At 40.2% G+C, this 24,100-nt stretch overlaps 1 protein-coding gene across 10 annotated transcripts in view; it reads right to left on the bottom strand.

Annotated features, from left to right (window-relative positions):
• kdm4c (lysine (K)-specific demethylase 4C) overlaps positions 1–24,100 on the bottom strand; it is a 43,502-nt gene that overhangs the window by 5,094 nt on the left and 14,308 nt on the right. For 4 of the 10 annotated variants that reach the window (XM_042484845.1, XM_042484849.1, XM_042484852.1 and 1 more), the window contains exons 6-19: positions 23,484–23,533; positions 21,304–21,407; positions 20,906–21,043; positions 20,486–20,679; positions 19,841–20,067; positions 17,595–19,684; positions 17,382–17,493; positions 16,053–16,234; positions 13,993–14,236; positions 12,056–12,132; positions 11,153–11,208; positions 10,912–11,020; positions 2,501–2,695; positions 914–1,084 (exon numbers count right to left, since the gene is read on the bottom strand). In XM_042484845.1, coding sequence (XP_042340779.1) covers positions 914–1,084; positions 2,501–2,695; positions 10,912–11,020; positions 11,153–11,208; positions 12,056–12,132; positions 13,993–14,236; positions 16,053–16,234; positions 17,382–17,493; positions 17,595–19,684; positions 19,841–20,067; positions 20,486–20,679; positions 20,906–21,043; positions 21,304–21,407; positions 23,484–23,533 — 3,949 coding nt within the window. Of the gene's footprint in view, positions 1–913; positions 1,085–2,500; positions 2,696–9,585; positions 9,646–10,911; positions 11,021–11,152; positions 11,209–12,055; positions 12,133–13,992; positions 14,237–16,052; positions 16,235–17,381; positions 17,494–17,594; positions 19,685–19,840; positions 20,068–20,485; positions 20,680–20,905; positions 21,044–21,303; positions 21,408–23,483; positions 23,534–24,100 lie in introns of those variants that run through there. The other 6 variants (XM_042484847.1, XM_042484848.1, XM_042484846.1 and 3 more) reach the window with 6 other exon arrangements.

Raw genomic sequence — 24,100 nt, 5'->3', positions numbered from 1 at the left:
CTGGTAGAGCAGTGACAGACACAGATTTCAGTTATAAAGGCATGGGTCGCAGGTGAGTGAAACAATACATCATTAATGAGAACAATAATAATTACATTCTCTAAATTGAGAGCATAGCAGAGTAGTGCTGCAGAGCCGCTGTGAGTCCCCGTTAAGAGAGACGCTGGGTGCAATTACATGCAAAGATATTCTTTTGAAAACAGCAACAGCACTGTCTGACATACTGGGACATTAAATCCCTCTGTCACGTTCTAAATCCTTCCTGAAGTTTAGCCTCCGCACCTCCTCGGTCAGTACCTGCAGCTTTTTTTTTTCCTCTCTTTCTGCTATTTTTTTTTTTTTTTTTTGCCTACAATGTTCTTGGTGCAAAGGCATCATTAATTCTTTGCCACATGGATAATTGCAATTATGTATCTATAAAAAATAGAAAAAATAACATGATTGAAAACACGTTGAATGTAATTCTGTGGCATGTACTCGTTAATACAGTAAGTGTGTGGTTGCGTCTGTCTAGTGAGACTTGGTCATTACCATAATCACTTGAACAAATCAGTGAATTTCAACTAATCAAGATCAACGGTCACGTCAATTATTATGTGCCGTTACCATGACAACTCAGTGGTCCCATGATGTGCTATTTTAATTTGAATGGCCTTTTCACGAATCCATGTTGTTTCATGGTAATTGCAGATAGATTTATGGTAAGACAAAAATTCAAACTGACTCTTGATCACATTCAGTTAGATATTAAAACAACCTTATATGTAATCCCTCAACCAATGACCATTTGAGAACCAACAATGCTTCTTGAAAAAGCTGAAGCTGCTTTAAATGAGGGCGTTTTAATATCTGCTATAACCTTGTACAACTGGGAGGTGACCTTTTGAGCGTGTCTAATTAAACATATACTCACCACTATATCCTCGGGGTAGGTATCGTTAGAGAAGGAGCCGTCATCGAACATGACCTCGTAGAACATCTGGGAGCTGATCTGGGTGACCTTTGAGCTGTAGTAGCGCAGGTTCTTGTGTTTGGAGATCACCGTCTGACCCAGTGCGATGGACGCTTGGCATGCTCGCTGCTTCTGGTACAGACAAAGAGCAGCAATTAGACTTCTGTATGACAATTAATACAGTATTATGTCAAACTAAATTCCTATGATACTTCATCGCTGTGCAGCGAGTGATGACTGCAATGCTGTTCATTTTAGTTGCAGTTTAAAACAGGATTCCTACAGCTTAAGGCAAGTTAGTTTTATGACTTTTTTAAGAATTTTTAAAGCCAACTTAATTTAAGACCAACAACAGAAACTGAAAAAAATACAAATGACACGATGTCAATAATTTAGAATTAGGAACAGTTTTTCCCGAATGTTTAATTCAATATGAAATAAGATTTTTTTTTTTGTTGTTTAACTTTCCAGAATGGAATACATGGAGAAGAAATTATGTTATCATAAAGAATCCATTGCTTGAAAAAAAGCTTGGTCATTTTTTTTACTTGATTGGATGTTGTAAACATATATGAGTGTTGTTGGTTCTTCTACCCTCATATGCTTGATGTTAAATTTGGTAAATTATTTAAAAAACAACTATTACCAACTATTCTGAGATTTTACAATGCAACATAAGATAAAAAATGGTTCATAATATGCTATTTCCTATATCTAAGCATTTTAAAGACTTTTGAAAGACTGATTTAAGACATTTAATACCAGTTAAGGCCTTATTGACTGTTAATGAATTTAACGCTTTTTAAGACTTTTCATGGATCCACAGGAACCCTGTAAAATACCATATTACCTAAATTAAAAAAAAAAACAAAACTTTTTTTTACATATATTTAGTGGTATCTGGCCATGCAGATAAGTTTGGTTTTATTTGTCCAGGTTGGAGAAATCTCAGCAATTTCTGCCACCACCCCATTACAGCTTTGAAAAATGAAATTTTAAAATTGAATAGCAACTTGTCTTTCCACAACTCTAGATAATTCAAACACTTCACTGCGGACAGTTTTCCGTACAAATACATTGTACTGAAGAAACCATTACTATTTGCATGGCTAGAGACCAACAAAGGTAAGTAAGAAAATCTGTGTGTTTTTGATATCTGGGTGTACTGACCCTTTAAAAAAGAAATAGATCTTCTTACATTCTAAGTGTGAACAATAATACATTTCATATCAGCACATCTCTTCTCAATAAACTACATCAATATGCATATTTATATCCCCACACTAAATCACCACTGCCTCATTTACACTACTTAGATGTATTTTAAAAAATCTGATCCACATTCATATGCCCACTTCTACTGCACTGCATGAGACTAAAACAAATCATTTGGTGTCTTCAATGGAACCAGTTATCCAAATTAGTCTTTTACCAATTACATAAAAGTTTGATGGTTGTCTAAAAGTGTAAAAACATTGTCATGTCCTTTCTTACGGAGCACAACCTGGTTCTTAACAGTTCAGTGAAAACACCTGTCCTATAACTTACAGCTGACGAACTCCGTGACTGATGTCTATGGCAGGTGATTGACACAACATACGGCCAATCATCGGGCTCCATGATTACACCGGCAGCATGGGCACAGGTCACATGAAAGGAGGTGGGACACCTGCCGCATGAGCACTGGATACAAGCCCCTGCCTGCCGCTTCCCCGCGCAGCGTTTACGACAATAGATGCACTTCTGTAAACACAGACCACAGCAAACCATCAACACGAAACACTGACTGACAAGGGCCAGCCCCATCCACATTATTCAAGGAAGAGGCTGGCTTTATTCTCTATATTTCGGAAAGGTCACACTAGCACTCAGCCACAGGTCAATTATTCCGAGCTGAAGACACACACTGGCCAAGTTTCAAGTTCCAAAAAAGGCTTGAAAATATCCTTAAACAGCTGGGCGATGTAGTTTTTTCAGCTGTGAACTAATACACATTTGGTTCTCTAGTGCAGTGATTCCCAACATGGGGTACTTGTACCCTCACTGGTACCACAGGGTACATGGGAATGTCGTGGCATAGCTCAACTAATTTGTAAAAAAAAAAAAAAAAAAATTGTGTGTGTGATGTGTGTATGTGTGTGTCCATATACTGAGTCACCTGAACAATTTGAAAACCAAGTGTTGCAACTATAGGTGTGTAAAAAGTAATTTGCAAACAAGCATAGAAGTCTAAACAGTTAGCCAAAAGTTAGTTACTGTAAATGCTTAAGAAGTAGATACAAAATAATGAATATAAAGTTCAAATAGTTAGCAACTAAAAGCAATAGATAAACGCTTAAAAAGTCACTAATAATGACAATATAATGACTATAGATTTCAAATAGTGGCCGACTGAAAGGACAAATGACTGAAAGAGTTGACAGCTACATGCAAGTAATGTGTACATGTTTAAAAAGTAGCTAAGAATAACAAATATACATTTCAAATAGCTGACTAAAGGTAATATAGGGTTCAAACAGTGGCTAACTAAAAGTAATGGATAAATGTGAGAAGGGTTAACTAAAAGAAATGAATATGGAGTTGAAACAGTTAGCTAAAAGTGATAGCTGAATGGTTGAAATAGTTAAACTTTAGCTTCTTCAAATGCAGACTTGACCAAATTAATCTACACATTGACTTTTTGTAAGAAACTGCTATTGTAAAAATTGTGAATTAACGGACTTCATCTAATAGGGGTGCAGGGGCCACATCTCACAGGGTTAGGAACCACTGCTCTAGCTACTGTTTTACAGTAGCAGGGCGAGTTATGTATGACTGAAATAAAAAAAAACAACAGTGCCCAATGTTATAAAGTAACTTTTTAGTTTCCATACAACAATGAAGGACTATCGCACAGAGAAGTAAGCAATATCTTTGTTGTTTCTCTTAATATTATCAGTTTTTCCATGAGATTTGTCGACAATATAGGATATCGCCAGCCTCGCCTTTAATACTACAAACATAGTATGCAGTATGAGTATTAGAAAAATAATGAATAACACAAAATAAATAGCACATTTTACACACTGAATTGTATAGTATGTAAAATGCAACACACACAGTATACAGGTATGTAGAACATTTCAACAATTTGTACACAAATAGGGTGTCTGCTCTGCTGTTACATACATTTTGAAGATGTGATATTGAGTCAAACAAAACTCAATATCCAAAAATTGAGCATTACACCTCCTGTCACAGCTTCTCCTTTCAGTCTTTCCTGTCACTTTCCATTGCAAACTTCATTAAACCAACTGCGGGTATCTTTTTGCACAGAAGAAAAGCTAAACTTATTTAGTCGTGTAGCACTGGAACAAGTAAAAAAAAAAAAAGAAGGAGGGTGATTTAAAAGACTATGAATCCAGCCTTTAAAAAAACAGCACTGAATTTAAGACAAAAGGCCGTTAAATCGTTGCTCGGTTTTGCCATGAACCTCTAACATCATTTAAAACCAGTATGTGCTCCAAATAAACATATCTGTTAAAATTCCTCAATGCGCTGTTATTGGATACGGTGGTGTAAACAAAACATAGATATGAGAGGATAAGATGAGGCGAGGCAGAGAGACCCTGGCTGTAACAGTCAACAGAAACAAGTTATTTCACCACTACAATACAAGGAAACCCTCAAATAAGACCAATCAGATGACATCACTTGAGGTTTCCACAACAAACCATTGCTGCAATGGTATTTTTCTTCCCCCCATTTGAGGTCTGTGAGCGGTACACAGCTGCACGTTGGAGGATGTAATACACATACACATCCTACGCACAAACACTGCCATGCATCCGTGCACAAACAGACTCGCACCTAAAATTTTTAAGACTATCCCTCGGTTTTCTGCACCAAACAGCCCATCAAGTCCATTTCCTCTACTCTGGCATCTCCCCTCTCCTCCTCCTCTCCCCACAAATCCTCGGCTCTCCCACTAAAGGGAAAGAATGACGACATCCCCCCATTATAACCCTACTCGCTCCCCATTTCTCTTTCACCCCTTTTGCATCCCTCCCATCTCACTCCATTTCCTCCACTCTCCTCCTACTAAAACATCCATCTACGCTTTCTTTCTCTTCGCTTTGCTTCTCTGCCTCGTCTTCCTCTCTCATGCGGTGCGGTTTCGCATCTCTTTGAAGGTAATTTATTCATTAATCTAATTCCTGGGGATCCATACTGAAATATCCATACATGCTGACAGATAATATGCCTATATATAGACAGGCCAATGTGCCTCGAGTGAGCTCGAGTGGGAATTACCTGGTGTGTAAATATAAAGTCTGGCCTCTAAAAAGAGTGTGATGACAAGTAAACTGCCATATCACCATCTAATGGAGGAACATGTGTCTAATAAGCATGTGTGGGAGTATGGGAATAAGATATAAAAAAGGACCTAGCGATGTTTTAGTTCACTGGTACATATAATAGGAAATATTCATTAGCTCAGGAAGGAGAGCACAGCATTTGAAGGGTGGATAAGGAGGTGACGCTGTGCCAATACAAAACTTTTCTTTAAGTCCTTGTCCTTATCAGCTAAGCCTCTGAAATAAGTGCCCTTTGTTCATTTCTTTGAAAAATCAATAGCTGATCCAATTAGTTAACCTAGGCAGCATTAATTAAATTTAACCTCTACAGCAGGGCTGCCTTCGCCTTTACAATTATGAGCTTAGTCGACTTAATTCAGATATCAGTAGAGGATCAGGAGGTATTGTGTACCCAGAGACTCTCAGAGAAGTCCTCTTTCAACCTTAAAGTCTCATTTAAAATGGGCGATGAAAATACGTAACTTTATCCCCCCCCCCCCCCCTTTTTTTTTTTTTTATTAATGGAGTCTCTGTTGCCTCACAGCTCCTCTTTCTGAACTGAGGGACTTTTACTCTGTGCTTTTCTTGGTGACTAACTTGGCCTACATTTCATAAAGCCTTTTCCCACATCTCCTCCATTATGAACAACAGTGCGCTGATGAACTGGCCTGACTGTCTCGTCCACCTATTGAGGCCAGCGTGACAAGATCCTGACTGGCATGCACCACACCCTGTCTGTCTAGAGGGAGGTATGTGTATGTGTGTGTGTCTAAATAAGCATTTATGGACATTTATTGGTGGAGAGAACTATTCATGTGAAAAAATAAAGCTATGTGTCAACATTAAGTTTTATGTTTTAAGGTGTGTGAGTTTGTGTATGTGTGAGCCTAACCCACTTTTCCCCATGCCTGCGTCTTCTCTGGGGTGTCTCTTTGGGTGCCTGTGTTGAGCCATGCGTTAAGAACATTCCCACAGTAAATTATGAATGTGTGTGTGCGTGTGCCTGTGTGCGTGTGATAGTAAATTATGAATGTATTGTGCTGCTGCAGGGGCAATGGGTCCAATGCAAACACGTGGCTTGCCACGCAGCGAACATACAAATGATGAATTTGACAAAAGAGAAAGGTAAACCATCCATAATCTCACTCTGTCTGTATGTCAGTTAAGATAAAAATCTGTCAACAGAATGATTATTTTTCCTAACTGAAGCATGAGTGAAAGGGCTTATCATTTATTCAAGCATGCTGTTCTGTTTTTTTTCATATTTTACCTTAATTTAGAACTCAAAGAGGTTGTTTAAAAGAGGCCCATCTGCTTCATCATCTACTGATGTCTGCACCCGTCCAAAAAGTGCTTGTGTCAGCATGTTAATTAGCGCAAGATTGGCAGCAGAAAGTAAAGATTTTGTGTAATCATGAAGTGTGAGGAAAAAAAGATTGCAGTCTTAAGCTCTATTCACACAAGACTAATATTACCTGGGGACCTCATGTGATTCAAAAATTACCCCTCACACATCTGAGTTTCATACGGCGCATTCACATGTGATAAGCAAAGTCTGTGTTATACTTCAGTTTAGTGAGGTTATCCCTGAGATATCATATCAGTGCTCTGTGTTAATATCTGCTTCCTGACTGACAAGAGCAATAGCCTGATAGAAGAAAGAAAGTTTGAGATCTTGTTCCTCTGATGGGTTTGAACTTGTTCTCATGTGTCTCCATGCTGTTTAGCAAGTGACGCTGGATGCAATCTGGATGCGGAACCATGCCCTAATATGTTAACTGCCACGCAATCGCCCCTCAGCAGCCGCCTGGCCGTTCACACCAGGAGTGCACTTCTCTACACCGGTCAGCAGTGATTCTCCTTCTCTGCTCCTCTCTAATCACACAGAGAGCTCTGTCTCTGTCTCTCTCCATCCTTGATTGCTTGTGTGTCTCTGCCTGCGTGTATGTATCTGTGTGTGTGTGAGTGTGTGTCCCTGTGTGGCTGTCTGTCTCTTTGTGTCTGCACATCTCTCTCCCTCTGTGTTTAGACACAACTGTCAGGCACTGTGGGCACACTGGATACATATTTGATTATTTATCACGATCAGAACATTCATATTACATCTGATATATGATTTAAATTGTTCATAAAAGAGTATTTAGTGTGTTTTCCTGCCAGATTTGCTTGCGGCTTGAGGAAAAAATAGACCAGACGTCTAAACTATTGCTGCAGTTCATCAGCCCGCTGTGGAGCTCGGGGAGACGGCACATCCAGTGTGAACAGTCTGACTGCTCAACAGGGGTGCCAAAAGCAAGTGGCCGGTGCTCCATGGAAAATTGGCACACTTTGCGGCCGTTTAGCGTCCAGAGTGAAACCAGCATGAGCCTCCTGACTTTGCACCCAAAATGCTGTCAAAACTTTCATTCAATCTTTCAATGTAGCCTCTATAATTTTATCGACAGGGACAACACAGAAAAAAGGCAGGGTAAAAAAATAAAAATATGACCCAAAATTACAGAGATGTCAATTTGTTAGATACCATTAGTATAATAATTTGTGATTATGGCGGATGTTATCTGTGATCATAATCTTAAAGTAAAAATAAAAGTAAAAGTAAAAAATAGTAAGTAAAAATTCCAAAGCAAACTACCTACCAAATTTCACCAAACACAGAGATGTTGTGGTAATTTTTTTTTTGGCTTGAGGTTTTTTGTTTGTCTGTTTTTGCAATGTTTCTGTGTTCTCTTCTCCTTTTAATGCCTCTTTCTTGGTGAAGAATTCTGAAAGCCATGTGGGCAATTATAAAAAATGTTTTTTTTAAGGCATTTCTGATTTATTGACAGTGATAGAAAAAGACAGGAAAGGCAGGAAAAAAAGACGGCATGACACACAGGGAAGGCCCGGGCCGGACTTAAGCCCGGACCGCTGTGATAAGAACTCCGCCTTAATGGTGCGTGCTCTACCCATCAAGTTACCAGGAGCCCATACATGGAAGTTTTGACAGGATTTTGGGAGTGAATGCTGGAGGCTCATCTTGTTACACAGCATGGAGACCCATTCATAGAATGTGCACACTCAAACTCATCAAGAGAGAGTCAAGCAATGCTGTCTGAGTTCCGTTGTCCAACTTTTGTGGTGGTCATTAAATTGGACCAAGTTGCACTAAAGAAGCTTTATCCATACAACAAGTAGAGCCTTGACATCATATTATGCGGATAATGTCAGTAAATGTGAGTAAAATAAAGACTGGGGGGTAGTTCCTAAATCACATGAAGCCCCCTGGTCTCATCAGTAGATTTATGTTGAGATCAAATACATCTTCCAAAGTGCACTAACTGTATTAACTTATTTATCAAAACATGGCTACAAAGAGTGTAATCTGTGTTGTCAGGCAAAGATTGGCACTGTGAAAAACTTAACACAGCCAAAAGAAGGAAGCACAGTTTTTCTCAAAAAGCAATTTAGATCATAACAAGATCTGGAACATTTTGGCTGTCATCATGGCAATGTCACAGACTTTTTACGAGCATCCCACCCTTTCCAGTCTGGATTACAATTTTCATTTTGTTCAGATTTTGGCCCATGGATATGGATAGTGACACTTTGTGGTCTGTGCTTTCATATCCAAATGAGCCTAATTTCCATGTGGTGTGGGCAGATATGAACCATATCCCTGTAAATACCCTGCGGGTAATGTCACTGTGTCCACAGAGTTAATGTCCCATTCAGTGTCAGTGCAGTAGGATCCCTTCAACTTTTTTGGGGTAGGCATTCATGTAAAAACCATGACTGGTTGGTTCCATTATGGTTGAGTATGATGTTGGTGTTACAATGTTGAAGCCTTCATTCACTCAGTTTATTAGGGACACCTTTTTTTAATTCAACTTGACAGTATTGCTTTGCAGAGTGCTGCAGGGATGACAGGGTTTTTCTGTTGGCCAGCCCTGAAGTTAGTATCACTCTGATTCCCTTGCCAAAAAGCCAAAAGAAATTTTCCCATTGGATTTAGGATTACTGCAGAAAATAAGTTCTGTTTCTGAATTTCTGACGGTTACCCTTTTTGTTCAACAAGATAATCTTCACAAATGAACTTTTATTACTTTGAAGCCTAAATGCAACTGGTGGAGGTAAAAAGTTAATGTCTCTTAACAGACCTAATTTCAGTCATCTAACCAAAAACACATTAAAAAACAGCACTAACTTCAAGATGAGGGAGCCGGGTACACAAACATCCTAATTAATTTCCAGGTTTTCAGGACTCATTCTTGCACTACTCTATCCTGGCATGTGTCTCTGGAAGAGGTGGGGGGGGGGGTGGATCAATACGGCATTATACTGCTATATATATTTGTGCAGCAATATCGCTTCAATATACTGATACAGTAAAAAATAAATAAATAAATAAACAAACAAACAAACAAACAAACAAACAAACAAACAAACAAACAAACAAACAAATATACAAATACAAATTATTTAAGTAGCCTGCTAGACTTATAACATCAATTGCTTTTTCAGTCTGCTAAATACATTTTGCTGCAATACAAAAAAGAAGTGAGATGAAGGGACTGATAGATACAGATATTGATATAATGAATAATAAAGATAACGAAAATTTTTCCTTTGGGGACTTAATTTGCAGTTTTAAAAAGTGATAAATAGCAATATATGTTATCCCAACACAATTAAAATTGCAGTAGTTCCTGTATCAATTAGAGTCTAGTCCACTCCATTTTTATCAGTTACAATAGGGATTTCATTATTCCTCTATTTGACAGTTGAAAGCAGAGTGATAAAGTGATGAAGGTAGAGAAAGGGAGGTAATGTCAGGCAACAAAGCTCCTTGGCCAGGCCAGGGATATTGTAGTTTATTACTGCCAGCTTGACCTCTTGGCCATTCCCCTTGACCTTTGGTTAACTAAATACGAGAAAGACCCTTCATGAAGGAATGATTATGATTAGGAATGATTATGTCTTTATATTATTGTCACTCTAAGCTCTTTTATTTTTAGTTTTGAATAGTGAACCAAAACTATTATAAATTGTTATTTTAGGGGGGTCCTAACCTGTGCCCCAACCAATCATATAAGGTATGCTTTTTTAAAAAGTTACAGTTTTCATTTACATGCAATACTTATTGCTGAGACAAAGTAAAAAAGGGAACGGACAGGCAGTGTTTGTCTCGGTTATCCATCTTGCGTGTTCATGTACCTCTCCAACACTTTGCTTTGTGCTGAGCTATCATGGTGCCTGCAGCAGAGAGCTAACTACAGTGGCAACATGTCAGGTCTGCTGAGACGCACTCCAAACACACACACACACACACACACACACACACACACACACACACACACACACACACACACACGTATAGACAAACAACCACACACAGACAGGCCTACATACACAAACCCCCACTCCCACTCACCAGTGGTTAATTATCTAGCTTTGATTGCGGGCATGTTCGTCTCACATTGTTAATTAGAACTGTGAACACTTCATTAATTAGACCGAGCCAGTCCTCAAGGACCTGGGGAATTCCAGCACTACATCTGTGTGTGTGTGTGTGTGTATGTGTGTGTGTGTGTGTGTGTGTGTGTGTGTGTGTGTGTGTGTGTGTGTGTGTGTGTGTCTCCTCACCAGTTTATATCGCTGCATGGGGATCCGACTGGTGTCAATGGGACTCCTCTTAGCTTCATCACTGAACCTTGCTTCTGGCAGTGCTACTGCACACATCACGTGGGCCCATCTATGTACACACACAGACACACAAACAAATTAATACATTATGATGATTAAGACAAAGACAATTCATTCGTCTGAGCTCTGGAGATCAGAGATGAGTATGCAGAGCTAATCACAAAACAAAAGCCCGTCTCACTTGTCGTTTTGGGTTTTCTTCAGAGCTCCACCTCTGAGGTTACACAAACAGCATTCCTGAGAAAACATAAAAAGATGCGAGTAAGAGAAAGATGATATTTTCTCCCACTCAATACCAATATCCTTTCACATGCTTACATAACACCTGCATATAGCAACTGCATTGTGTGTGGGACAAATTCATGGGGAATCTTCCAAGCTGTTTTATGTTAAAAACCCAGAAAATTATTAAGCACAACATAGAAACTTTCATATAAATGCAAAAAGAAGTGCATCTCTTAACTTTTTAGTTTAGTTAGTTCTTTTAGTTACAGTGTGTTCTTCTCCTCCTTAGGAAAGCAAGATAATGCTCACGATATGATAATGTCACAAAGTAGCTGCAAAAAGCAACACCTTCTTCTTTTTGAGAGGAGCAGAGAGGCATTAATAATATTCAGTCATCTTTATGTATTAAGATAATATTGTCAATGTTGACTCCAAACCACAAATATATTTAGAAAGATGAGATTTCCAATAAAACCTTGCAAAGATCCATCTTCATCAGGTTAAAAATGAAACCAGAATCGAAACACTGTGTAAATATTTTTGTAGTTTAGAGTCATTGTGCTGGTGTTACTCTTTTTATCAGCACTGTTTTCCAAAAGCCTTGCACCTACAGAAAATGTGCAAATAATTACATACCGTCTAAAACAGCTTTGTCAAGAAAGTGTTAAGTTACAGGTGGTAAGTTGTAAAAAATAAAAATACCTTTTTGTCATATTCTACACAGGTTATCTGCCTTGTGTAGTACTGTGTGGATATAGCAAAAGTTTCAGCAAATATGACAAAAAGTCATTTTTATTTAAGTTACCAGATACAGCTTTAAGGAAAAAGTGACATCACATAAAGAGAAAAATTGTCTTACCGCTGTAAAGCTTCCTTCCGTGCAGCGATCACACGACCACTGTTCGCTGACGTCATCTGCCGCTACACCATAGCAACCTAAAGAAGGAAGTGATTGGTGAAAATTAGGGGAGAAGATACAACTACTTACAAATCAAACTCTTCACACTCACTCAAATACTGCTAAACCGCTTTGCTATAACCTGGTGGCATAGTTTTATTTAAGCATTCACAGAAAACAGCAGATTTAAGAACAAATGTTAAGTCTATTATCGGTTACAAAGAACAGAATAAAATGCCACGTCCACATTGCTTCCACAGACTTTCAACTGGTATTGTTTCATGCAGAAATGCACAGTATTGCAGACTAAGTGGAAATGGAGAGCTCTATGGTATGTGTAAGTGTAAGTGTGTGTGTGTGTGTGTGTGTGTGTGTGTGTGTGTGTGTGTGTGTGAGGTTGTGGTTGAGCAAGAAATCCAGACAACAAGAGGAAAAGGCACATTCATGCTGTTTGTAAGTGCATCTGTTTGTGTGTTCATCTATGAATCAAAACGCGCTTTGTACGACAGCCAGACTTGCACTGGTGTGACGGCATGCTTTTCTTTCAGACACTTGTGCAGCTAGCCCTTTGTAACCCAGATGATATGGCTGACAGACACCGCAAAACACACACAGTAGTATGAAACAGACATTTTGTTGTGAGTAAATATTGTTTTGCTTAGTTTTGTCTTGTGTCCTTGGTGTGGCAAAAGAGGAGAAATGTTTTGTAAAAAAATAGAAATGGTGGTGGCCTCCAACAGAAAAAAAAACATCATGAATTTACAAGTAAGACAAATGTGATTCCTTTCAAAGCTGACAGCTGGTTAAAATCCATTCCTAGAGGTTTTAGACACATAAGCTGAGGGGAATTTTTATTTGTAAGAAACACTTAAAGTCTGTATATGTGTGCATGTCTCTGTTCTTTCCCCTCGCTATCCATCACTAAACCAAACATAAAAATCCAAGCTCACCTCTCTTTCCTTTCCCAAGTTCAAATAACAGTGCGGGGGGAAAGCTGCATCAACTTGTACTTATTGTTGGTTCTCGAAACCAAACTTGTGGCTTTTTCATCAGTGTCAAATGACATACACTTCAGCTCCTACTCCCACCCTACTGCACCTCCACACAGTCACACGAAGCAAGCAAATGCATGTGTAGTACATACAGTTAAGCACACACACAATACATAAATAAAACCAAGACCCTCTAGAGTGAAAAATGAGGTGGGATCAACACTAGTGGCAGGAAAGCAGGAGGGATTGAAAGTGACTTAAGGAGAAGCAATGTCATTTTAAAGCTGTGGATCTGGGACAGTGTGTGTGTGTGTGTGTGTGTGTGTGTGTGTGTGTGTGTGTGTGTGTGTGTGTGTGGGTGTGTGTGTGTGTGTGTGTGTGTGTGTGTGTGTGTGTGTGTGTCTGTCTGTGTGTAAAGCTTAAGATGTTGGCAAAATGTGTACAGATCAGGGAAGAGATTCAGGGCTGTTAAAGGGTGTGAATGAGGGATTGAGATAATGTAAGGCGCATCGCATCTGCGTGTCCAGTGGAACAAAAAGGCTCCGGGGCTTTTTAAAGAGTGCGTGTGTGAGGCCTTGCTACACTGGCTCGGGGCTTTTGGACAGGAAGTATGTGTGGTGGAGACAGAGGATTCACCCTCATTCGGCTGACGAGGGAAATAAAATACTCCAAACCACAGAGGGAGAGGGGGTGGAAGGGAAACAGAGAGGCGGGTGGAACATTGAGATGGAGTCAGGACTCAAACCCACTGACCCTCTTACAATGACATCAGAAAAACAAGCACAACATGCAGAAACAAACAATGTGGCTTAGTGATAGGAAGTAAATAGATGCTAAAGTATCAACCTTGGGACGCACCACATCTCTCTCATACACACATACTTCTCTTCCCTTGTGCGTACATACTTGCGTGGACTTGCAGGCAGCAGCCCTGGCAGTAGAGCAGAGGGGAGGTGCCATCCTCCTGCAGCAGAGGGTTGGTGGGAGTTGGGGGGCAATTCTGCTCCCGGAAAGAAAAGCAGATCTCTGGGACAAGGGGCTTGGTCCTTCTCAGACCTCTACAGGGACGTGTGGGGCCCTCCATTGGAGATGAGGATTTGGAGGTGTCCTTAGCTATGATAGGTGTGTTGTCCTCTGCTTTGTCTTCAGCCTAAAAAAAAGATTTGGGGTGAGTGTAAGAGAGAGGTGGGTAATAAAATATACCCCTTTTTTTCCCCTCATACTTTAAATGGACTACCAACTCTGGATGGCATTTTTGTCAGTGGCAAATTACAGATGCTGTGTCTGTAATGAGACAATGATAAGCTAAATGGATACCATGTGACGTTCATTACCAGAGCGCTTCGTATTTTTTCAACGCTTGTATTATTCACAGGTAATTATTTAACTATAATTTAATAAGTTACACAGACAGCTGCTAACTGCTTTAAAATCTCTTTTCAATGCCATGCTTTCACAATGACAAAAGGCCTGGTATCTTCAACAGTGTTATACTGTAATAATCTCTTCACATCACATCGTTTTGGTTTTAAAAAAAAAGGTAAAACAGCAAAGACAGAATCATTTCCCACATGAAAATAAAACAGCCCAGTTGATTAGCTTATGGGGTCTTCACTTTTTCAAATATTGTATGAGTGGACCGATGTTAGAGTTATCTATCGGGTTAGCAAATCTTTTTTTTTTTCCAGCTGTCTCACCGTGCACTGAGCTGATGAAACTAAATTAATGCAGAAACACTGCCCAATTCATGAAATTTGATGTCAAAATTAAGCATTTTTGTCCACTCAAGCATCGATGAGAATAGCTAAAATACCTCCAAAATACCACATTAAGACACAAAGGCCTTGAGGAACACCATAGCAAAATCCATGATGTGATTTGGTATCAAAAACTTTGGAGATTTCTGTAAGAATGACATTTTACAGCATTTTGATGGCAAGCACTTCTGGAAAATGCAGTGAAACTGCCCTACTGTCAGTAAACCAAGGAAGCCATGGATCCTCTGAATGCTTGAGGTCTTTAGTTCCTGTTCTTAAATTTTCATGAAGCTATGATAACCTTAGAGGTCACAGTAAGTCATTAAATACAGTGAGGTCATGTTTCAATGGTCTCACTACAATCAAAAAGGCTACTATGGGGACTAACATCATCACACAGTTGGGCTCAATGAATCCAGAGGAGTCTGAGCTTTCTTTTACCTAAGTTATGTAATTCCAATTCTGTTTACTGACCCTTGAGTGCAGAAACATTCCCATATAATAGATGAAAACAACACATCTGTACTGCCAAAAGTGCATGGTACTAGCATTAAGTGACCAGGTGAGACTTGTGGATATCCATAGAACCATTTTCATTCAGATATCTTGAGGTGAGAGGACAAGGGACCCCTGTAAAAATGTCCATGCCAGTTTTTTATCTCTCCAAAATTAAGCCTAAATTCCAAGCGTTACTTAACCCCCTTGCTGACAACCTAGTATGACATGGTTGGTACCACTGGATTCCTTACGTTTTCTAGTGTCACACCAGTTTCTTCACTAGCTTTAAACAAAGCATGCAACACCTTGTGAAAGTCAGAATTATGTGCTGAGGAGGCTAGTGTCCTAGCATAGTGGAGGAGGTTAAATGAAGGAGGGACCTGTAGGCTTGTCGAAAAACGTGGCTGTACGTTTTTATTAGGTTCAGGGGCTAGAAAAACAGGCGTATGCTCTCCAGATGGGATCAGAATAACTGACCAGTGCATGTAAAATTGAAAACACCCCACCTCACCGGGAGATAAAAACCCTGTGGCGCTAAAGGAGCGAAAGCCCTACTGGATGTGATCTGCTAATATCGATATCTCCATCTCCAGCTCAGTGGCTACGAGATACAATCATATCCTAAAATGTGCTTGTGCTCCAGTCTATAGTACATATATTCACTGATGAAACTGTTATGCAGTTTGGTATTTTTGTTGAACTCTGCTTTACCTGATAATAGGGCATGAAGAGTGTGCACACAGCACAGTACGGCTGCATGGTAGCTGCATGAGCATTGTACTCCCTCTCCGTTGTGAAGCAGCTCTTCCTGTTCTGCCACAGGTAGATGAGGGGCTTCGCCCACGCCTCCATTTCCTGCTCCTCCTCCTCCGCCAGGCTTGCTTCAGGGGGCTCTAAGTGGAGACCAAAAAAATAAAAAGCATTAAAACCTGGCAATCACTCATTTATTCAACTGCTGCATCTTTCACTATGGTTCAGATGATGATTCATGCCATACAGAGTGCAAATCTCTTGTCTGGTAGTTTGTTAATTAAGCGCGTTCTGAATGTGAAACAATCATGTGCCCTGAATATCAAAAGCATGCATCATTCTCACAATTGACTTCAGCAGTATCAATAGACTCGCTGCTAAATCAGATCTAATCCATCCACAGTGCTCACTATTTCCTCCAGTGACTTGAAAAACATTTTCAATGAATGGAAGCCCGTCTGTTTAGAAAATTACCCAAAATGATTAAGAGCTCTCATCATCATAAAAAAGGCTTCTAGCAGCCATGGTCATTTCATGGTCATTTCTTACTCAGGGATAAACAACTAAAATGGCTGCTGAATTATTCATCCTTTTTTTCCACAACATTGGAGATGATGAATGTTACTGTGTGTGTGTGTATATATATGTACATTAGTCGTTGTTAATTGAGAGCCCTCCCCTCCCATCCTGTTAAAACAAATAGAGTATCTGTCACTAGGTCATTTTACTGTGGTGGGCCTGAGAGTTAAATCTGTTTGGTTTATGTGTGCATTGACGTCAGGCGAATCATTTGGGGGGACATAAAATGTGAAAAATGAGGAGGGGAGGAGGGACCGCAGAGTGCAATGGTTCAATGGTTATAAAAAGCTCTGCCGTGGGAGAACGCAAATGTTACCTGACATTACTTACTATTTAAAAGTTGCTATTAACAGTAATAACTCAAATATTCAATTCCTTCTACACATATTCTCCTGTTAGCTTAAATACCTTTTAACAAAGAAATGTCATCATTTTTTAAGCAATCTGAAGACTGGGTTTACAAACCGAAAAAAAAAAAAATTTATGGCAACTGTATTGCAACCAGCAGAAGTCAAAGGATCCTGGTCTCTGGCCTGGTGCCACCCACAATGCAACACCAACCACAACAGGAAATGTCCCTGGGTTATTATTGAAATAAGCGCGGCTTTTTGGCTCTCAGTGTTCGCATGTGTCACTGTCTGAATGCTGAAGGCTTCACGATACCTTTCAATGAACTGAATGAAATGTGTGTGAGTGTGAGTGAGCTCCCACCATCGTCGCTGGCAGCCTGTTGTTTGACAGCAGTGGGTACAGCCCTTGCAGTGGGTTTCCTGAGTGGGTGACGCCAGCTCTTAGTGGTCCTCTTCACCGACAGGGCAGGGTACTGGCATGAACAGGCATCATTAAAAGGCATTAGAGTGCAAATAACCTATATCTATATCAAACTACAGCAAAAACGTGTATGATGTGTATAAGAGCACTCACTGCACAAACCTCCCCTGGTTCCAGGCCTGATTCATCACACTCGCAGTTATCATTTTCCTCCTCTTCTTCTTCCTCTTCTTCTTCCTCCTCATCAGATGATTCACTACTGCTCTCTCTCTTGACACTATTTTGCTGCTCTGCCTCTTCAACATCAGATCCCCCTTCTTCCATATCAGAGACCCCATCCTGTTCTCCTGCTCCCATCCCGAGAGGTGAAACAGCAGTATCTGAGTGTAGGCTCCCCTCTGCCTCCCTTTGCCTCCCCAGCTCCCTGCACAAAGAGAGGGCTTCAGACGCATCTGCTTCTGCTCTGTGGAGCTCGTAATCTCCGCAGAGCCCCAGGGGCTCGACAGCACCGACTGAGACCAGCGAGGTGGGCTCAAGCTGGGCCCAAGTGAGAGGCCCTCCTCCCTCCCCCTGGTTCTCTGATTCTCTGAGGTCTTGTTCCGCATCCTCAAGGTCTGTCACTTCTTTACACTGAGGTTCGGTCCACATGGTGTAAGGTAGGGGGTCGTGGGTGAAGTCAGAAGGGAGCTCTGGATGCAGACTCTGGATGAGCACCGCAGGACCCTGGGAGGTGAAATTTCTCCAGATGCTGCTGGAGAACGATCTGGGCTCCATGTACGGGTTCTCGGAAATGCAATGTGAAGGGGAGTATGTAGTGTGTTGGTGTAGTTGTAATGCTGAGTGACTGTCACTTTGAGTGCATATTGGTGGGGAAGGGGTTGGGGGATTATTGTTTGAGGTACCAGTTAAAAGAGAGCCAGAACTGCTCAGACTGAATGCACCGTCTCTTTGAGCTGTGTCCTTTGAGTTATCTTTGCTTGCTAACTCTGCGAAGCTGTATTGCTGCTCTGTTTGAGGTGCAGTGCTCTGAACTTTCTGGCGAGAGGAAGCATCAGTCTGTCCAGCACTAACATTTTCCAGCTCTGACTGATCCGTTTCTGCAGCAATTCCTGGCATTATTAGCATTTCCTGGACACCACCAGATGTTATTTTGTGCATAGCATTGGTAGCTAAATGAGCCGTGTTTCCCTCTAAACCAGACACTGCTGCCCCTTCGCAATTAAATGGAGACTCTAAATGCCACTTGTTGGCATATTCGACAGCGAGAGGTTCTTTTGACATCATTAGGTCAGTTTCTCTCTCTTCCTGTTTGGATGCATTTGAGGACAGAGAGACGGTTGGCGTCTCCCGCTGCAGCACAGGTGCAACCTGGTGATTACATGATGCAGCTTTTGGAACATTTGTTAGCCCGTCATCAGCTGGGGTGAGAGAGGGCATCTCTTGGATCAGAACAGGTGGCAAAGGGCAGCTTTCAAACTTATCTGCTGGTTCTGGAGTGAGTTGTGGCATATCTACTACGCTCCTCTGTAGCAGAGGAGGGAAAAGATTTTCCTCAGTGCTGTTTTTTTCTGAACTGCAGTTATGTCCTGAAGGGGAGTAGGAGCCACACAATGTGTAGCTATCCCCCTCTGCTGGCTCAGTTTTGAGATCATAAAGTGCTTCTGTAGTGGAGTGTGGATTGATGTGTTTTGGATCAACAACTGTGTCCATTTTCTCTGCTTTAGCAGTGTTATTAGTGTAATTCTCTGTACCCGTGTCCATGCTACTGTCAGTGTTTGGTGTTTGGCTTAAAGTGTCTTCTCTACATGAGAAACTAGATGTCTGAGCTTCAGAGTCAGGGGGACACAAGCTTGTCTTAGTCTCAGCAGTAGTGTTTGTTGTGTGGGAGGATGAGCTGAGTTTGTTGGCCTCCAGGGGAGAGACCCTGATCAAGCAGTCCTGAGTAGTTGAGAAGTCTCGTGGTTCAGGAGAGTGACACCTTGACTCATTAATTTCCAGACGCATCTGGGTAGCCTCAGGTGATTGTCTGAGTCCTTCAGAACTTCTGCTCGTGACCCCTGACCCTGAGAGCTGTTGAGGGTCACTGTGAGTGACCGTCTCTGCCTTAAGGTTGTTCTTCACCGGTGAAGCAGGGGAGGGAATGGAGATGCTGTGAGAGTTATGGGATGGCTCCTTATTCAAAAATTCCAAACAATCACTCTCTACACGATTTACCTTGACCACACACATCTGTCTGCAAGGACCTGTTGAAGATAAAAGGATGAACAAAATGCACAATCAAAAAAAAAAATGGAAAAATATTTTCAAAGATCTCAGCTGAGAGAAATTTCCAAAATATTTTTTAAAAGAACGCACACAGACGTCTGAATCATGCATAAACACTTACTACCGTCCCTTACCAGTAAGGTGAGCAGAGTTGTGATCCAGGTTGTGCTTTGACTCTGCTTCCTTTTTCTTCTCTTTCTCTTCCCTGCAGGTTGCCCCTGCCACAGACCGCCGCACCTTTGGCCCGGATGGACCAGCCGTGCTTTTCCTCTTGTTGTTTGTCAGTGCTGAGCTGCCATCAAGGCCGATAGGTTCCTCAGTGGTTCTGAGGCGCTTGGAGCGCATACGAGAGTGGGTGCTGCTGTAAAAAAGGAGAAGATTGAAGCTCGTAACCTTGATTAAAGCTGAAAATGTATGGTAGCAAATGTGAAATTTTGTGAATCAGGAGACATTTGGCTTTTTTAGCTGCCAAATATTTCTGGCAACATACATTAGGAACTAGCCAAAGTGCTAAAGAGCTACCATTACATGCATCGTGTTCATCGTAACAATGCATCTCCAAATGTTGCAAAGGAAATTTGTTTTTTTAAGTAAAGTTGAAGTAGAGTGAGTTGTTTTCATGATGCAAAATTAAATTTGATCTTTATTAATATTGATGGAGGACTCTGTACTGTACTGTGATAAAATGCTTGTGCGTACAGAAATCGTTTTCTTTTTTATTTGCCATCTTAAAATGAAAACATATCAGTGTGACTGTGGCCCGAGTATGAACACAGTACCCTTTATTAGTCGGTTTGTTCTTGCGCCGTCTCTGCAACCAGCTCTGCAGCTCTGGCGTTGTACTGGGAGTAGCAAGTATGTGGTCGAGAGGTGCAGAATCTTTGCCCAGCATCCAGTTAGGGTACCGGTCAGGTTGGAAACGTTTCACAAAGGGCTCCATGGATATCTTTACCATGTCCTTGCTGCATGTGCACTGGAGAAAAGAAAGAGGGGGAGGACAAACATTGTGTCCACTTTAGAAAATCATAAATAGGTTTTGTAGTGTTATTTTTTTAAAACTTAAAAACAATACTGTTTGATACGAATGACCATGACTTTTTAACCATGAAATTAACTGTTTTCAAATATGAGACAGTTCTTTGTTTGACTTTCAAAAGACATGGACATGGGGCAGAGTTTTAAGATTCTCAAAATGTTACCTGTGTTGCCACTTTGCCGTAGTCTATCCAGCGTACGGTGGCAAAGTTGGTGGACTCTGCACAGTTGAAGCCATGATTGAAGCCAGCATGGTAGCCGTAAGGGAAGGTGATCATGAACTCTCCAGCTTCCTGAGTAATCTGACAATGTATGATGAAGAGGGAGAAGAGATAATAGAAAAACACTGAACTGTCCTTTGACATTTTAAATAATTTGAAAGTAAAGGAAAATAAATAAAAGTATTAAAATAAGCCACTGCAGATTTCTACAAACAGTCAAAACAAGCAGTGCTAATTTTACTGGCAAGAAAAGCCGTTTCCAGAAAGTTGGTAAATAAAGGGAGTATAATCGGTGAGAAAAGCAGGACTGAGAGTAATTTTTCAAAGGGCTGAGAGCCTACCTTATCAAAAGGAATGCCATACTTCTTCAGTATGGAGGGGGAGATTAGAGTCATCTTGTGACGAAGGAAAGCTTCACACCCCTTGAAGCTGTTAGGAAAGAAACCTGACAAATGCGTGCACGCGTGCACACACACACACACACACACACACACACACACACACACACACACACACACACGCACACACACACACATACACACACAAACACACCTTTAACGTAGAGTATAAGCCAGCAACAACAAGGGCAAAAACAAACGAATAAAAAGCCTGACAAAAAAGTTAAATGATTAGTGGATTTACGCTTTTCTAGTTTCAAAATTTCCCCGCTTTATTCTCTGTGCTTTTAATTGTGTTTAATCATTTCTTCCATTTGGTCTGATTCCCTGGCTTTAAATTGCATTTAAACTTGTTTAGTCTTGCTTTATTAAGGCAACATCTATGCACTTACATGTTTTTATACGCTGTGCTGCAGAACCAGTTTGATTTTGTTTTTGTGCTACATTAATTGACTAAAAAACTAATCAGCTTTTACAGACTATGGTGATATTTTTGTTTTTTACTAGGGCTGCAGCTGATTATTTTTGAAGTAATGATACTAGAATAATAATTTGTTAATGATCAAATAATCTCCTTATTAAATGTCCCAAAATATGACAACTATTTATCACAAGACAAAACTAATTCAATCTAAAATATTACTTGAAATGTAAAAAGGCAGCAAATTTTCATCTGAGATTCATTCGTGAGCATGTTACAAGGAAATGTTTTTCATTTTTACCAACAAACAGTTTATAGTAAACAATTAGTTTTAATTTTTACAGAATATTCCCTCACTATTTTATGTTTGTTAAACGGGTGGGTGTCTGTACTAACTTGGCACATGTTATTCTACTGTGATATTTGTAGTTAAAGGTATACTTTACATCCCAAAGGACAATTTGTATTTTAAACTTTTGTTTTCTTGCATGCCTCTACGGTGAACAAAGAATCCAGAAACTGAGAAAAATCTTGAAGAATTGAAGTCATAAGGGTCCATGTTAAACAGCACCAAAAAATTCTATCAACATCCCTTAACAAACTCTCGATGAGGTATAATCCAACTTTCATTTATACAGTCATATGCTCGGTGCATCTCAAACAGACAGCCCTTTCCGACAAGGAAATAAACACAAGATAATCCAACTCAATTGAAAAAAAAAACAACGTAATTTTACCTAACTCAAAATACAAGCTGCTATTCCACCGCTGCCTCTATTAGTAGGTCATTTGTGTTTTTGTATGAATTTGGCATGTGAAAGGGTTAGTTCAGATTCACCAAAGTTACACTATACCACCATCAAACAATAATCAAGGCTGTGGTAGACCAGCAGCTCCTGTGTTCAGTTAGGTCAAATTTATCTGGCTTTAAGGAGAGCATAGATTAGTTTCACTTTCAGTTCAGCTCCAGGTCGGAAAGGTCTGTCTGTGTGGGGAGTACTGAGCACACAACTGGATGAATGAGACTTGGATTATCCTACACAGGTAGTGCGACAGTTCAGTTTATTGGCTGGTATCTTGATACAGTTTTGTGGCAGTTAAATGCAGACACCCTTTTACCTCAATTCATTAGGAACTTTTTGGATTCTTCCTTAACCAGAGGCATGCAAGAAAAAAGTTTTCTTCAGAAATTCAACGGGGTGTATGATTGATATACAAATGGTCCTTTGGGAGTCGAAATATTCATTTGAGTTCTCACCATTTCTTGCTTTTCATTTATCCAGTGAAGTAATCAGCACTGCAATCTTAGATTAAATAGCCTTTAACCTCACACTTGAAACACTTCAGCAGTTATTTAGTTCTAAATGTAATCATACACATTTCAGCTCATTTTGTCTACTAATGCCTTACAGTATGGATTTCCCTAAAGTACTTTGTCAATACATTAAGCATCTGTGTCTATTTACATCTCTACTAGCAGCAGTTTTTGCATGTTTGTAGTCGGAGCTAATTAGCATGCTTCTTTAGCTTTTCCATTACCTCCAGTGCCCCCTCATCGCTGAGTTTAATTTATGTGCTGTACTTTGTTGTTTTGTGCAGACCTGCTTCTGTATGCTGCGATCGTTATTTAATAATTATTTAATTTCCTCGCCCGCCTCCATTTATATGGAGATTACAAAGAGAATATAAATCATTCTTTTACCTGTAGCCAGACGCTCCAGTCTCTTCCCATGCTCAGGGGGGATGGCATACCTGTTAGAGACAAAACAGAGATATGGAGCAGACAGAATTATTTTTAGCTGCGTATGTGAAATTCTGAGTGTGTACTGTTCATTACGCCTACACTGTAGCATATAGTTTAGGCATAATGAACACACAGTATACACTGACAGTTGCAGACGAGTTTTCAGGAGAGGCTTTTACAATTTCAAGACTGCCATCAAGTGGTGGATAAATGAACTATTGCAAGAAGACCTATAACCTTTTTTCCAGTACTGCACCAGCAACAAACAAATTAAAATTCTAACAAATCGAAACGCTGTCGTCCCTTTTCAAATATGTCAGATATGGTAGAAACCCTGGAGTAAAATGTTTTTGGCTTTTCCTCTATAATTTCGAATATATTTTGTCTCTATAAAACCATATTCCAGAATATGAAGCCTAGTTCCTTCTCTGATAGGGACAAAATAACCATTGCGGCTGTTAAGACTCCTATTGACGTTATTTCCCGTTTTCTTGTGTCACACTGCTGATGCAATCTGAATTTGAACTATTCCCAAAGTTCCCAGTGAGAAACCCAGAGAGTGTGACACAACTCCC

The sequence above is a fragment of the Plectropomus leopardus genome, chromosome 4 (genome assembly GCF_008729295.1).
Source record: "Plectropomus leopardus isolate mb chromosome 4, YSFRI_Pleo_2.0, whole genome shotgun sequence".
Classification (NCBI taxonomy): Eukaryota; Metazoa; Chordata; class Actinopteri; order Perciformes; family Serranidae; genus Plectropomus; species Plectropomus leopardus.
The sequence above is the reverse complement of the archived record's forward strand: the minus strand, read 5'-3'. Positions and strand labels throughout refer to the sequence as shown.